Source organism: Bacillus rossius, chromosome 17 (assembly GCF_032445375.1).
Source record: "Bacillus rossius redtenbacheri isolate Brsri chromosome 17, Brsri_v3, whole genome shotgun sequence".
Classification (NCBI taxonomy): Eukaryota; Metazoa; Arthropoda; class Insecta; order Phasmatodea; family Bacillidae; genus Bacillus; species Bacillus rossius.
The window spans coordinates 27,364,177-27,378,338 of record NC_086344.1 but is presented as its reverse complement, the minus strand read 5'-3'; the positions used below and the strand labels follow the sequence as shown (position 1 = coordinate 27,378,338).

General features: G+C 37.5%; 1 protein-coding gene across 1 annotated transcript in view; it reads right to left on the bottom strand.

The window, feature by feature from the left end:
* Window positions 1-11,480, bottom strand: part of LOC134540993 (negative elongation factor A) — a 49,977-nt gene extending 38,497 nt beyond the window's left edge. The window contains exon 1 of the mRNA XM_063384103.1: window positions 11,241-11,480. Within this exon, the coding sequence (XP_063240173.1) occupies window positions 11,241-11,450 (210 nt within the window). The 5' untranslated portion in view covers window positions 11,451-11,480. The remainder of the gene's footprint in view (window positions 1-11,240) is intronic.
* Between the last annotated feature and the right edge of the window lie 2,682 nt (window positions 11,481-14,162).

Here is a 14,162-nt window from a genome sequence, read left to right as displayed (position 1 = left end):
TGAGTTCTCCGAACTTTTGGACGGGCCGACGGATGAAAATTTTCCGAGCCCTCCGACTGGCTGCAGGCGACGTGACTGATGGACTGGTGACGGACGGACGGACGTGACGGGCTAGTGTAATCCCACCTTTATTGAGGATCGCTTGTATCGCCCCCTAAGCGCAACTTTGTGCAAGTTCAGCCCCTCAAAAAGCCTATACCAGGTTTAATTGTGTCAAACATAAATATAAAAATATCACCTGAAACAGGACATCGTGGGCTTAGTGGAAAAGTTGGTAACTCCACTTTTTTTTGTGAAAATTAGTTAACTTCACAGATGAAGTTGTAAGGGCAATATCTTCGCCAAGAAAACGTTTGGAAGTCCAAATAATGAATGATTGTGGATGTTTTCTTCTAGCTTTATTTCGGCAAGTCCATTATAACGCTATTCTAGGCAAGCAAAACTTGGTAAGTGAACTAACAGTCTTGGACTTACCGACATTTTCCACTAAGCCCACGACATACACTCTTAAAGATGGACATACAACATAGAATTCAAGGAAATTAAAGAGAAGGAACTTATTAATTAGGTCTCAAAGTTTCATAGGAAACGGGGCTAGTGGAGCCGATGAGGGGTGACGAGATGAAAATGGGGCAACCACTGAATGAACTGGTGGTTCTGTAAAACTGTAAATCTTTATTTTTATTATTTCATTCCCTGAGATAGAATCATTTTCAGTCACATCGAAGGACTATTTATTTGCACCGTATTGAATACTTGAAACAAGACATTCAATTTCTGTAAGCAATTGTAATTGAAAAGGTGAGTTATTTAATGTTGCTTCATATTCTGTAGTCTTGTTGAAGTAAATATTAAGGCGAGCAGACCTGCCAACATTCAAATTTAAAAAATCATGAGGTCCTCGATAAAAATTTTCAGGCCCATAAATACAGGTTAGATATAAAAAACAACAAATGAGAATCTTTAAATTTAAGTGACATACCTGTACATATGTTACATGGTCTCTGCTTCAAAATTTATTTCAACAAATTATAGGTTGCAGATTTAATTTAGTTGAACATAATTTAGTGCTGTCGTGTAGTGATCATGCAGGGCCACAACTAAAAAGATGTAAAATAACATTCTGCTCGTGTAACACTATTATCACTGTTCACAGCAAAATTAATTTTTTTATTGGAAGCAATACACTTCACGTGTTAGTTGTGTTTTTTTTTTTGTAGCGACATGTTTCACAATGTCTCCTCTTCCACTATGCGAGATAGAAAAATCAGCACGGCACACGCTACAAAACACAAAATTGCTTCCTTTACGTGACTCGAGTATTGATTGAAACTCGTTACTGTAAGCTTTCGTAAAACTTGTTTTGTAACTTTTACAAACAAAATCTTGGGGCCCCGAAAAATCGTGAGGAAACACTATTTTGGCGTGAGGGCGTGAGATGGACCTTAAAATCGTGAGCCTCACACCAAAATCGTGAGAGTTGGCAGGTCTGGGCGAGCCTTCTTCTCCTGAAAGAAAAAAATACTAAATGCTTTTCTTCAAATCTTGACATATTTTTGATTCATTCTCTGAAGCGTTGTGATAAGTCAAATAGTATATCAATAGTTTACCATTTTAACAAATAGTTGGTTCAGATACATTAAAAATATCATCAAATTGTGAGAATGGCTAGTTAAGTTACATTAGCTACATTAAAAAAAAAACAATGAAAATTGTGTAAACAAAGTGGTTAGGTTAGCTTAGCTACATTAAAAAATACTTGGTATCAGTATGAACAGAGGGTTAAGATAGGATAGCAACATTTAAAGTTGTGTAAACAGTTGGTTAGGTCCGGGTACCTTTATAAAATTTAAAATTGTGTGAATGGTTGGTTAGCTATATTTTAATACTATAAAATTGTAAGGCAGTTGGTCGAATAAAGTTAAAATTTTTAAATTGGTAATTTCTGTAGTTTCACATAAAGTCCTTTAATAACTACTAAGGTAGTTGTCAACAATACACGACTAAATAGACGGATAATTAGAAATAGTGGCGTAGCCAGGATTTGTGTATGGGGGTGTTAAGAAGCATCCCCCCCCCCCCCCCCCCATTTTAAAGCGGGGGGTCCGGGGGTCCTCCCCCGGGAAAATTTGGATTTTAAGGTGTAAAATAGTGCTATTTTAGCAGTTTTCAGTACTTAAATTTAAATATTGTAATGGTAAAAATTTTATCAATTTTAATATGAAATTTGTTTGAGTGATGAATAAGAAATGGAACAGCTTCAAAATATTTTTACTCTGAGTTTTAGGACAAACGACTTTAGGACAAACGACATTAGGACAAACGACTTTAGGACAAACGACTTTAGGACAAACGACTTTTAGGACAAACGACGGTTCCAGTATCGATAAATCCTTACTCTGAGTTTTAGGACAAACGACTTTAGGACAAACGACATTAGGACAAACGACTTTAGGACAAACGACATTAGGATAAACAACTTTAGGACAAACGACATTAGGACAAACGACTTTAGGACAAACGACATTAGGACAAACGACTTTAGGACAAACGACTTTAGGACAAACGACTTTAGGACAAACGACTTTTAGGACAAATGATTTTAGGACAAACAACATTATGAAAAACCAAGTTAGGACAAATGACTTTAGGACAAAAAACTTTGAGTCAAACTATTTTATTTAAAAACCACAGAGCATGTGAGAACTTACAGTAAAAGAAAACGTTTGAAAAAATAATGTTATATACTGGGGAAATACTTTACATTCTATGTAAAAAAAATTCAGCGTTTACGATCGTTACAATTTTTAGACATCTAGGAATGGACTACTACTGTTTCAACGAGTTAAATCTGTTTTTTTTTAATTTTGCCATCTTGGATCCGCCATATTTAAATAGAGCGCCCCACTCATTATGATGAAATTTTCGTCATGACCGCCATATTAAATTTTTCTGTTCCACTGGAGGCCATCATCTTGGATGCCGTCGACTTTGTTTCTGTTCTTTGTTCCTAGATAGCGCCAGCAACGCTCTTGATTTTTTTTTTGTTCTTCTGGAGGCCGCCATCTTGGATACCGTTGACTTTGTTTCTGCTGTTTGTTCCTAGCAAGCGCCAGCCTAGCTCTTTATTTTATTTTATTTTGTTCTTCTGGAGGCCACCATCTTGGATACCATTGACTTTGTTTCTGCTGTTTGTTCATAGAGAGCGCCAGCGTCGCTCTGATTCATCACATAAGGTCGATGTTACACCATAGCTATTATTGTCCTTATCGACATATTAAATTTAAATTTTTTAACAAAATACATTGGAAGTGCTGTGATTCGAACCATTGCAGCTCTGATCTCTAGGTTGGAAAGCATACGCCTTTAACCGCACGGCCATCGAGACATTTACCAAACTGAGAATAAAATAAGGTATATATAAAAATAACATGCATATTCGGACTTATAATTTTTTTGATTTGAAGTAATAATAGCACCACCTGTTCGAGACAGAACCACCATCATGTATTAAGACGTAACTGTAACAATTATCGTTACAGTCACAATCTTGAATATCCATAATTGTTTTGTTAGAAAATCGGGAAAAAATTTAAAAATCATTAAAAAATTAATCAATATAATTCAATAATAAAAACCTTAAAAAAAACACCGTTGCACTTTTCGTTACGGTCGCCATCTAGAAAATACATAATTTTAATGCTAGAGATTCGAGAAAAAAAATTACTTATTAGAATACTGATTAATTAGTTCGATTCCTGTACTTGATTCGAAACTATTAGAGCAAAAAAATAAAAACAGATCCTTCCTCCACAGAAGCCACCTACAGACTGATCTCCGCCACCAATAGCAAGGTATATATATCGTCAGCTAGTATGACGACATGTCCGCCATCTTGTCTTCATCCGCTGGAGACCACCATCTTGTTTTCGTCTGCTAGAGTGTGCTGATACCATGTTAGTATAATATTCTGTTCACCATAACTTTGTCCTCAACTGTTGGCATTGCACTTTGACCTTGACCTTGAAATTTGACCTTGAACCTTGAAATTTGATTTTACCTTAACGACCATCATGGATCCGCCATTTGGCGTTCAGTACATGCTACCAGGAGCTACCACCTGCTAGAGGTCATTGCCACCATCTTGTTTTCGTCTGCTGGAGGAAACCATCTTGTGCGTGTACTCGTCTTATAGAGTACATTACCATCATACTTGTCTAAGTTTTACATGCTAGAGTGCAGTAATCATTTATTATTACTGAAGTGCCTGCCATCTTGAAATTTGGGCGCCATCTTGGAATCGTGTAATTATTTAGCTAGAAATTCTGGAAAAAATTCCAAAATTCATCAAAAAATTCACTCATTAAAGTAATGATTGATTATATCAATTCCTGTTCTTGGTTCATCCTTGGATGATGCAAAAAAATAATTTTATGTAAAAAATAATTATTATAATAATTTATTATCAAAGTCCTAAAAGAGACTTAAAATCATATATTACCATCAACCTTTAAACCATTACGACCGCCATTTTAGATATTTGTATTTATTGACTTATTAGTATGGGAAAAATTCCAAAATTCACCGAAAAAATCACACATTATTTTACATATTGAATCGAAACTTTCTTCGATATATGAACAAAGCTGAAAAAAAATTTAATTTAAATACCAGAAAAATGTCAGGTTCGAGAAATAAAACACCGCAAGTTCTTTTACAAACATATTATTTATTACATAATTTCTATCCTACTAAAGGATCACTTGCGAAAGCCAGCAATCTTATAAACATTTAGCCCTGCATAGACGTGAAACGACTAATTCTTAGCTCCAACAGCTCCAACTGCTCCAAATGCTCCAACAGCTCCAACAGCTCCAGAGGCTCCAAATGCTCCAAATGCTCCAAATGCTCCAACAGCTCCAAATGCTACAATGGCTCCAAATGCACCAAATGCTCCAACAGCTCCAAATGCTCCAAATGCTCCAACAGCTCCAAATGCTCCAAATGCTCCAACAGCTGCCAAATGCTTCAAATGCTCCAACAGCTCCAATTACACCAACAGCTCCAAATGCTCCAACTGATTTCAATTACTTTTTTTTATCGAACTTGACATGATTAAATGCATGACTTTATTAGTATACATTTTGGATGTCAGTGGTGACTTTTTTACACCTTTTAGTTATAAATTTATTTAGAAATGAGCTTTCGAGAAATGATAAAATACATTTTTAAAAAATCTTAATTTTTCTTCAAGTTTATACACATGCAATTAATGGAAACCATTATTTTATGTAGCCAGCTTCCCTCAGTTCTTTAAGTATGAAGAATATTTCTTTGATGCTCGAATAGATTCCTGCACAAAGCGAGCCATGTAGAAGTTTTAGCCTGTCAGCCAATATGTTAGGATCTTCCCATGAGGTATAATCAATCTCTCTGCTACGTTCATCTTCCTTGTATGTTTATAATAAATATGATTATCCCTGGTGTCTTCTGATTCAACACCAACCACAAGGTCACTTTCGTCATCAAACCAGTGATTATCACAAGCTTGATTAGGATAATTTATTTTGTGCCGGAAATTAGGCATTTCGTCACCTTTTTTAATTTTTCTATAATTTTAAATTTTATTTTGAAAATCTTATTTTTTTTAATTTATCTGGTTGTTAAGGGGGTGATTTACTCTTTGTTAGGCCGGTGTACGCCATGTGTTTAAACTTTGTGCCAGTGGACCGAAGACCCCTTTCCCAGGGGGCCTATCTGATATTTTGCTGTCAAATGTGGACGTGGGCAGCCCAGTTGAAATTTCTCTCGCCTGCAGTCACGTCCCGAGTTTGTAATTTTATTTCTCTTCATGACCAAAATTGCATAGAGCAGCTTCTGGGCTGCAAGCTGCTACTTCTTAGAGGCCTGCTGAGAATAGCAAGTCTCGTCACGAATGGGTCTCCAGTGGACCTGTGTTCCCACCTTAGTGGCTATTTCTGTCCCCCCTTCCTCTCACTCCACGTCACCCTAGTTCTGAGAAATCAAGTCGGGAGCAGTGACCTGACGTGAACTTAGCCAAGACGATAGGCTAATTCAAGGACTTTCTCCCTGGTCTTTCAGAGACGCCCACGACATCTAGTGGCAGAAAAAGTAACCGCGGGCCTGGTCGCCAGCGTACAGAGCTCACCCTCGTGACACCTGGTGGCAAGTCAGCTCACCGCCTCAATTAGTTCCACTTTACGCCGCTAGAAAGCAGCGTCGCAGCGCCATAAGGCACTATGTTTCTTCTCGCGGCCTGTAGAAGACGATTGTTTGTTGCCTTCTGTACTTGCCGGTAGAGAGTGTGCATGTCTGTGTTCTTGTCACGACCGCCACGGACTCCTTCGCATGTTTTCGGCCATGAGCCGAACCTTCCCCCTCTTTTTTCCTAGGGCCGACCACCCGATTTAATTAGTAGCTATGACCGTCATCGCCAGGACTTAGTACTCTGACCTCGGCTGCTGACCACATCTTCTCGGCATCCTCTGTGGGATAATCATATTTATTATAAACATACAAGGAAGATGAACGTAGCTGAGAGATTGATTATACCTCATAAGAAGATCCTAACATATTGGTTGACAGGCTAAGACTTCTACATGGTTCGCTTTGTGCAGGAAACTATTCGAGCATCAAAGAAATATCCTTCATACTTAAAGAACTGAGGGAAGCTGGCTACATAAAATAATGGTTTCCATTAATTGCATGTGTATAAACTTGAAGAAAAATTAAGATTTTTTAAAAATTTATTTTATCATTTCTCGAAAGCTCATTTCTAAATAAATTTATAACTAAAAGGTGTAAAAAAGTCACCACTGACATCCAAAATGTATACTAATAAAGTCATGCATGTAATCATGTCAAGTTCGATATAAAAAAAAGTAATTGAAATCAGTTGGAGCATTTGGAGAATATGGAGCTGTTGGTGTAATTGGAGCTGTTGGAGCATTTAAAGCATTTGGAGCTGTTCGAGCATTTAGTGCCTTTGGAGCATTTGTAGATGATGGAGCATTTGGAGCATTTGGAGCTGTTGGAGCATTTGGAGCATTTAGAGCATTTTGAGCTGTTAGAGCATTTGGAGTATTTGGAGCTGTTGGAGCAGTTGGAGCATTTGTAGCATTTGGAGCCTTTGTAGCATTTGGAGCTGTTGGAGCATTTGGAGCATTTGGAGCCTCTGGAGCTGTTGGAGTTGTTAGAGCATTTGGAGCAGTTGGAGCTGTTGGATCTAAGAACTAGTTGTTTCTCGTCTATGCAGGCCTAAATGTTTATAAGATTGCTGGCTTTCGCAAGTGATCCTTTAGTAGGATAGAAATTATGTGATAAATATTATGTTAGTAAAAGAACTTGCGGTGTTTTATTTCTTGAACCTGACATTTTTTCTGGTATTTAAATTAAATTTATTTTCAGCTTCGTTCATATATCGAAGAAAGTTTCGATTCAATATGTAAAATAGTGTGTGATCTTTCCGTGAATTTTTGAATTTTTCCCGAACTAATAAGTCAATAAATACAAATATCTAAAATGGCGGTCGTAATGGTTTAAAGGATGATGGTAATATATGATTTTAAGTCTCTTTTAGGACTTTGATAATAATTTATTATAATAATTATTTTTTACATCAAATTATTTTTTTTGCATCATCCAAGGATCGAACCAAGAACAGGAATGGATATAATCAATCATTACTTTAAGAGTGAATTTTTCGATGAATTTTGGAATTTTATCCAGAATTTCCAGCTAAATAACTACACGATTCCAAGATGGCACCCAAATTTAAAGATGGCAGGCACTTCAGTAATAATAAATGATAACTGCACTCTAGCGGGTAAAACTTAGACAAGTATGATGGTAATGTACTCTATAAGACGAATACACGCACAAGATGGTGTCCTCCAGCAGACGAAAACAAGATGGTGGCAATGACCTCTAGCAGGTGGTAGCTCCTGGTAGCATGTACTGAACGCAAAATGGCGGATCCATGATGGTCGTTAAGGTAAAATCAAATTTCAAGGTTCAAGGTCAAATTTCAAGGTCAAGGTCAAAGTGCAATGCCAACAGTTGAGGACAAATTTATGGTGAACAGAATATTATACTAACATGGTATCAGCACACTCTAGCAGACGAAAACAAGATGGTGGTCTCCAGCGGATGAAGACAAGATGGCGGACATGTCGTCATACTAGCTGACGATATATATACCTTGCTATTGGTGGCGGAGATCAGTCTGTAGGTGGCTTCTGTGGAGGAAGGATCTGTTTTTATTTTTTTGCTCTAATAGTTTCGAATCAAGTACAGGAATCGAACTAATTAATCAGTATTCTAATAAGTAATTTTTTTTCTCGAATCTCTAGCATTAAAATTATGTATTTTCAAGATGGCGACCGTAACGAAAAGTGCAACGGTGTTTTTTTTAAGGTTTTTATTATTGAATTATATTGATTAAATTTTTAATGATTTTTAAATTTTTTCCCGATTTTCTAACAAAACAATTATGGATATTCAAGATTGTGACTGTAACGATAATTGTTACAGTTACGTCTTAATACATGATGGTGGTTCTGTCTCGAACAGGTGGTGCTATTATTACTTCAAATCAAAAAAATTATAAGTCCGAATATGCATGTTATTTTTATATATACCTTATTTTATTCTCAGTTTGGTAAATGTCTCGATGGCCGTGCGGTTAAAGGCGTATGCTTTCCAACCTAGAGATCAGAGCTGCAATGGTTCGTATCACAGCACTTCCAATGTATTTTGTTAAAAAATTTAAATTTAATATGTCGATAAGGACAATAATAGCTATGGTGTAACATCGACCTTATGTGATGAATCAGAGCGACGCTGGCGCTCTCTATGAACAAACAGCAGAAACAAAGTCAATGGTATCCAAGATGGTGGCCTCCAGAAGAACAAAATAAAATAAAATAAAGAGCTAGGCTGGCGCTTGCTAGGAACAAACAGCAGAAACAAAGTCAACGGTATCCAAGATGGCGGCCTCCAGAAGAACAAAAAAAAAATCAAGAGCGTTGCTGGCGCTATCTAGGAACAAAGAACAGAAACAAAGTCGACGGCATCCAAGATGATGGCCTCCAGTGGAACAGAAAAATTTAATATGGCGGTCATGACGAAAATTTCATCATAATGAGTGGGGCGCTCTATTTAAATATGGCGGATCCAAGATGGCAAAATTAAAAAAAAACAGATTTAACTCGTTGAAACAGTAGTAGTCCATTCCTAGATGTCTAAAAATTGTAACGATCGTAAACGCTGAATTTTTTTTACATAGAATGTAAAGTATTTCCCCAGTATATAACATTATTTTTTCAAACGTTTTCTTTTACTGTAAGTTCTCACATGCTCTGTGGTTTTTAAATAAAATAGTTTGACTCAAAGTTTTTTGTCCTAAAGTCATTTGTCCTAACTTGGTTTTTCATAATGTTGTTTGTCCTAAAATCAGTTGTCCTAAAAGTCGTTTGACCTAAAGTCGTTTGTCCTAAAGTCGTTTGTCCTAATGTCGTTTGTCCTAAAGTCGTTTGTCCTAATGTCGTTTGTCCTAAAGTCGTTTATCCTAATGTCGTTTGTCCTAAAGTCGTTTGTCCTAATGTCGTTTGTCCTAAAGTCGTTTGTCCTAAAACTCAGAGTAAGGATTTATCGATACTGGAACCGTCGTTTGTCCTAAAAGTCGTTTGTCCTAAAGTCGTTTGTCCTAAAGTCGTTTGTCCTAATGTCGTTTGTCCTAAAGTCGTTTGTCCTAAAACTCAGAGTAAAAATATTTTGAAGCTGTTCCGTCGTTTGTCCTAAAATTCGTTTGTCCTAAAGTCGTTTGTCCTAAAGTCGTTTGTCCTAACGTCGTTTGTCCTAAAGTCGTTTGTCCTAATTTTTAGGACAAACGAAATTAGGATAAACGCTTTAGGACAAACGATTTTAGGACAAACGACGCACCCCCTAAGAAATTAATTAAAGATTTGTGCTAAAGGGGGGGGGGGGGGGTGTTTGAACCCCTACACCCCCCCCCCCCTGGCTACACCCCTGATTAGAAACACTGCTTAGTTACCGATAAAACATTATACAGTACTGCCTCGTGTCCGTCGTCCATTATGGCGCGAGTTCACTGTTGCCAACATAGGAAACCCAACTTATCCATGACAGTTCCTAATAAATTATTCAAATAATGTTGCATAGGTATTTTTAATGTGGCTAACCTAACCTAACCAACTGTCCACATTATGTATTTTAATCCACATGTATGTATTTTAAAGTATTTGAAAATTCAAACTATGTATGAAATGTCTGTTAACTAATATAACCAACCATCCACACTATTATAAAGTATTATTAATGTAGCTAACCTAACTTAACTGACCATTCTCAGAATATCACAGTATTTGTAATGTGTAACATAACCTCACTTGTTAAAATGATAAATGGTGAACTATGTGAAAAACCATAACACCGTCTAAGGAACTGATTGTTAAACATGTAGAAAGTAATAATAAAAAACATTTCATAATTATTGAACATCACTGCTTTTTAGAATGGAAAATGATTCCACTTCAGAATTACCTACTGTATAATGGTATCTATGAACAAATGGTTAGAATGATTAGGTAAAGTTAGCAACATTATAATAATAAATAACTTGCAATGTTAGCAGTCAGGGATATTGATATGTGAATATTTAATGGTAACAATAAGGTTAAATTGAGCAGTATTGACAACAAACAAAAAAAGATCACAACAATGTAATTAATATTTATTCCATATAATCTAGTAACTCCACTTTGACATACTTTACAGGTAAATAGCTATTCTAGACTACATACACTGCATGTTTAGTATGATTTAAAACTGCTCATTTTAGTCACATTATTAAACTAAAATACACTTTTGAAAGGAAATACACAAAATACGAGTTGTATAAATCTAAAAACCAAACAATTGATAGAAACGTGGTGTTTATTGAGGCACAAGAGGAAATATATATATATATATATATATATATATATATATATATATATATATATATATATATATATATATATATATATATATATATATATATATATATATATATATATATAATTTCACAAGTCCTAAAATGCCACCACACAAAGTACCAATTGTCACTAAGCTTTCCTCCTTGACAAAATTATCAATTGAGACGACAATAACACACAGAAACTAGATACAATTATATTTCCAAGCAGTAATAAACAAACCTCTTCAACATTCCTGCGCGGGATGTGGAAAAACGACAACAGCAATTTTAGCTTAACTTGCGGTTGAAGGTCTGGAAAACAATCTTTCACGTTCCTCAGCACTTCCGAATTGAGTTGTGAACAAATTGAACCACCTGTCCACGAGTCATTTGACGTGCCAAGCTTATTATGTAGCCACAATGACGTATCACTGTCCCTAGCATGCGCCATATTAAATCGCGGAATGTTGTTTCGTTTCGCCACTAGACGTTACAAGCGAGGGTATTTCGTTCGTCTTTTGTTCACGGTTGACATGGCAACATGTGTCAAAATATTATGGTTTTTAGTGACGTGTGTTGAGCATATGATTTGCAAACAATTTTTTTTTTTGCGAGTGCGAATTTTAAACAGTACTCGCAAAGAAGTTTAATAAAATTAATAATATAAAGTAAATAATCAGTTTATTCACGTAAATATGTAAGTTGAGCATTTTTAATGACACTCATATCTAAATACACTACTGTGCAACTATGGATCCAGAAAAAGAACCTCGCCAAGAGAAATGTGAACAAAATACGAACAAAACTGAAGACAATAGCAATATAATTAACAGAGCTCTAGAGCAACTAAGAAAGGACAGTCAATACCTTGACATTGGACACCAGCAGTTAGTTTCTTTTCCAGAATGTCTTTACCCACACTGCACAAATTTAAAGGTGGGTTACTCATCATTTTAAGTGTAATGCACTTTGATGTTTCAGTTTTTACTCTTTAGGAATCTCAGATGTTGATAGCAGAAAAGAAAATTTCCTGTCTGGCCATCCTGATTTTCGATTTTTCCATAATTTTCCAATATAGCTCCAAGTGCTGGGATGATTTATTACAATAAACAAAGAGGTATACTTCTTTCCAATATACCGTCAGTTGGGGTGAAGTTGACCATTTTTATGAAATTTGTTTAGTTGGCCTGACACAATCCAGGCAATGAAGATAAAAAATTCTGTGGTTATGCTTTAAAATCTAGGAGAGTTTCTCTTTAAAGAAGTGATTTTGGAACTGAAATTACAATTTTAGATAGAAATTTATAAACAAATAAAAACCAAGAACTATTTGTTATGATTAATAATGTTGCTAATACTTTATTACTGACGGGTATAATAAAAAAAATTTTTGCAAATAAAATTGCTATGTTAGCTGATTTGAGAGGATTGAAGAGTAAGTATATAATAAAAATTGCCAAATAAATAAAAATTTCTAAGGTAAACTAATTTTATTGAAACTGTGCAGTTTCTTTAGCATTTTGGGGTGAAGATGACCACATGGTCATGTTCACCCCAATGTATAGTAATTTATGTTGAGAAGTTGACGTCGTCTGGCCGACGACCACCCCAGAGCCCGACCTGCACCCGCCAGTATACGCTCTCGCTAACGGAACACACCCCTGGCCATGGCCCACCCGAGTCAGGCGACCCGAACAGCATTTAAAGGCAAAGCCGCGGAAACCTGAGTAGACAAGAGAAGAACCGTACCCATTCCTCCTGAAACATTAAATTAGGATTTTAGTGACAATAAAATCTCTTCCAGACACACCCGTTTGGAGTCTAGCGTAATGAGGTCACGCCCGGCGCGAGAGAGGCCGAGCCTCCCTCGGACGCCATGCCAGTTCGGCAGTTCAGCGCAGCTCACGGACCGGGGCGGACCTACGTCCCACGGAGAGGCAACATCCTTTGTCTACATCGAAAGTAACGTCCGGTAAATATAGTCACTAATTAACAGAACCCCTTTTATTGCTTAACCTCTCCGTGAGTACCCGGTCCCTTTTTTCGGTCCAGGACCTAATCCGGCCGCATCAACTTAAGGACACCCCGCACCACACTTGGTCAGCGGGGCTGCTCTTCAGCATACGGCACGGGCCGTCTCCCGCAACGTACAGAACTTTATTTAAGGTCACGCGCACGGCGCTGACCACAAACCCGCAAGGGAACTTGGACAAACTTAATTGCGGTGCGTGTTTCACCACAGTGGGCACAACACCCGCGCCGAGACATTTGCATACGGGATTGGCCGTCTCCAATCGCCCGCCCCCTTAATTCAGTGTATTTTTGTATCCCGTATTTTGTACTGCTAACTTACGTTACCCGAGTAACGAGTGCCACGTAACGTGTGCGCGCCCCCTTAATCCAGTGTATTTTTGTATCCTGTGTTTTGTATTGCTAACTTACGTTACCCGAGTAACGAGTGCCACGTAACTTGTGCGCACCCCCTTAATTCAGTGTATTTTTGTATCCCGTATTTTGTATTGCTAACTTACGTTACCAGAGTAACGAGTGCCACGTAACCTGTACGCGCCCCCTTAATTCAGTGTATTTTGTGTCCCGCCTTTGTGTTACGAAATTACGTTACCTGCGTACCCAGTGAGACGTCTGAGACATAACAGCATCCGAGGCCACGTAACGCGGAACACAAACAATACGGCGCCACGGAATAACAAGTAAACCCCCCCCCCCTCCCCGGGGACCTCTGTAGAGTGTTGTATTGTGTACGACTCGCTCCTCTGAATAAAAGGTACGACACCGCCACCTCAACTCCACGTCTCTTATTTAAAATCATCTCACGCAACACCGCCGCCGGCCCTAGTGGGCCACGCAGGGGCACATACATCCACGACCCCAAATTCACGACTAGAAACGAGCTAGTCTGGCGCCCACCCGGACAACACAGATCAAGAACCGCCTTTTCCCACTAGGAGCCACACCGGGACTCGAGCCCGAGACCCCGGACGACGGCAAAGTGTCTAATTCAGAAAACAGTTCTGCCTCCTTATAAACTTAACAAACGAGGCCATTATGTGTTCCAAGAAAAAGTGATAGCAGAATGAACTAGAATGGAAATGCAGTTCCTTCAGCTCAGCTCAGAAAAGTAATGATTAAAGAACTCTTAATA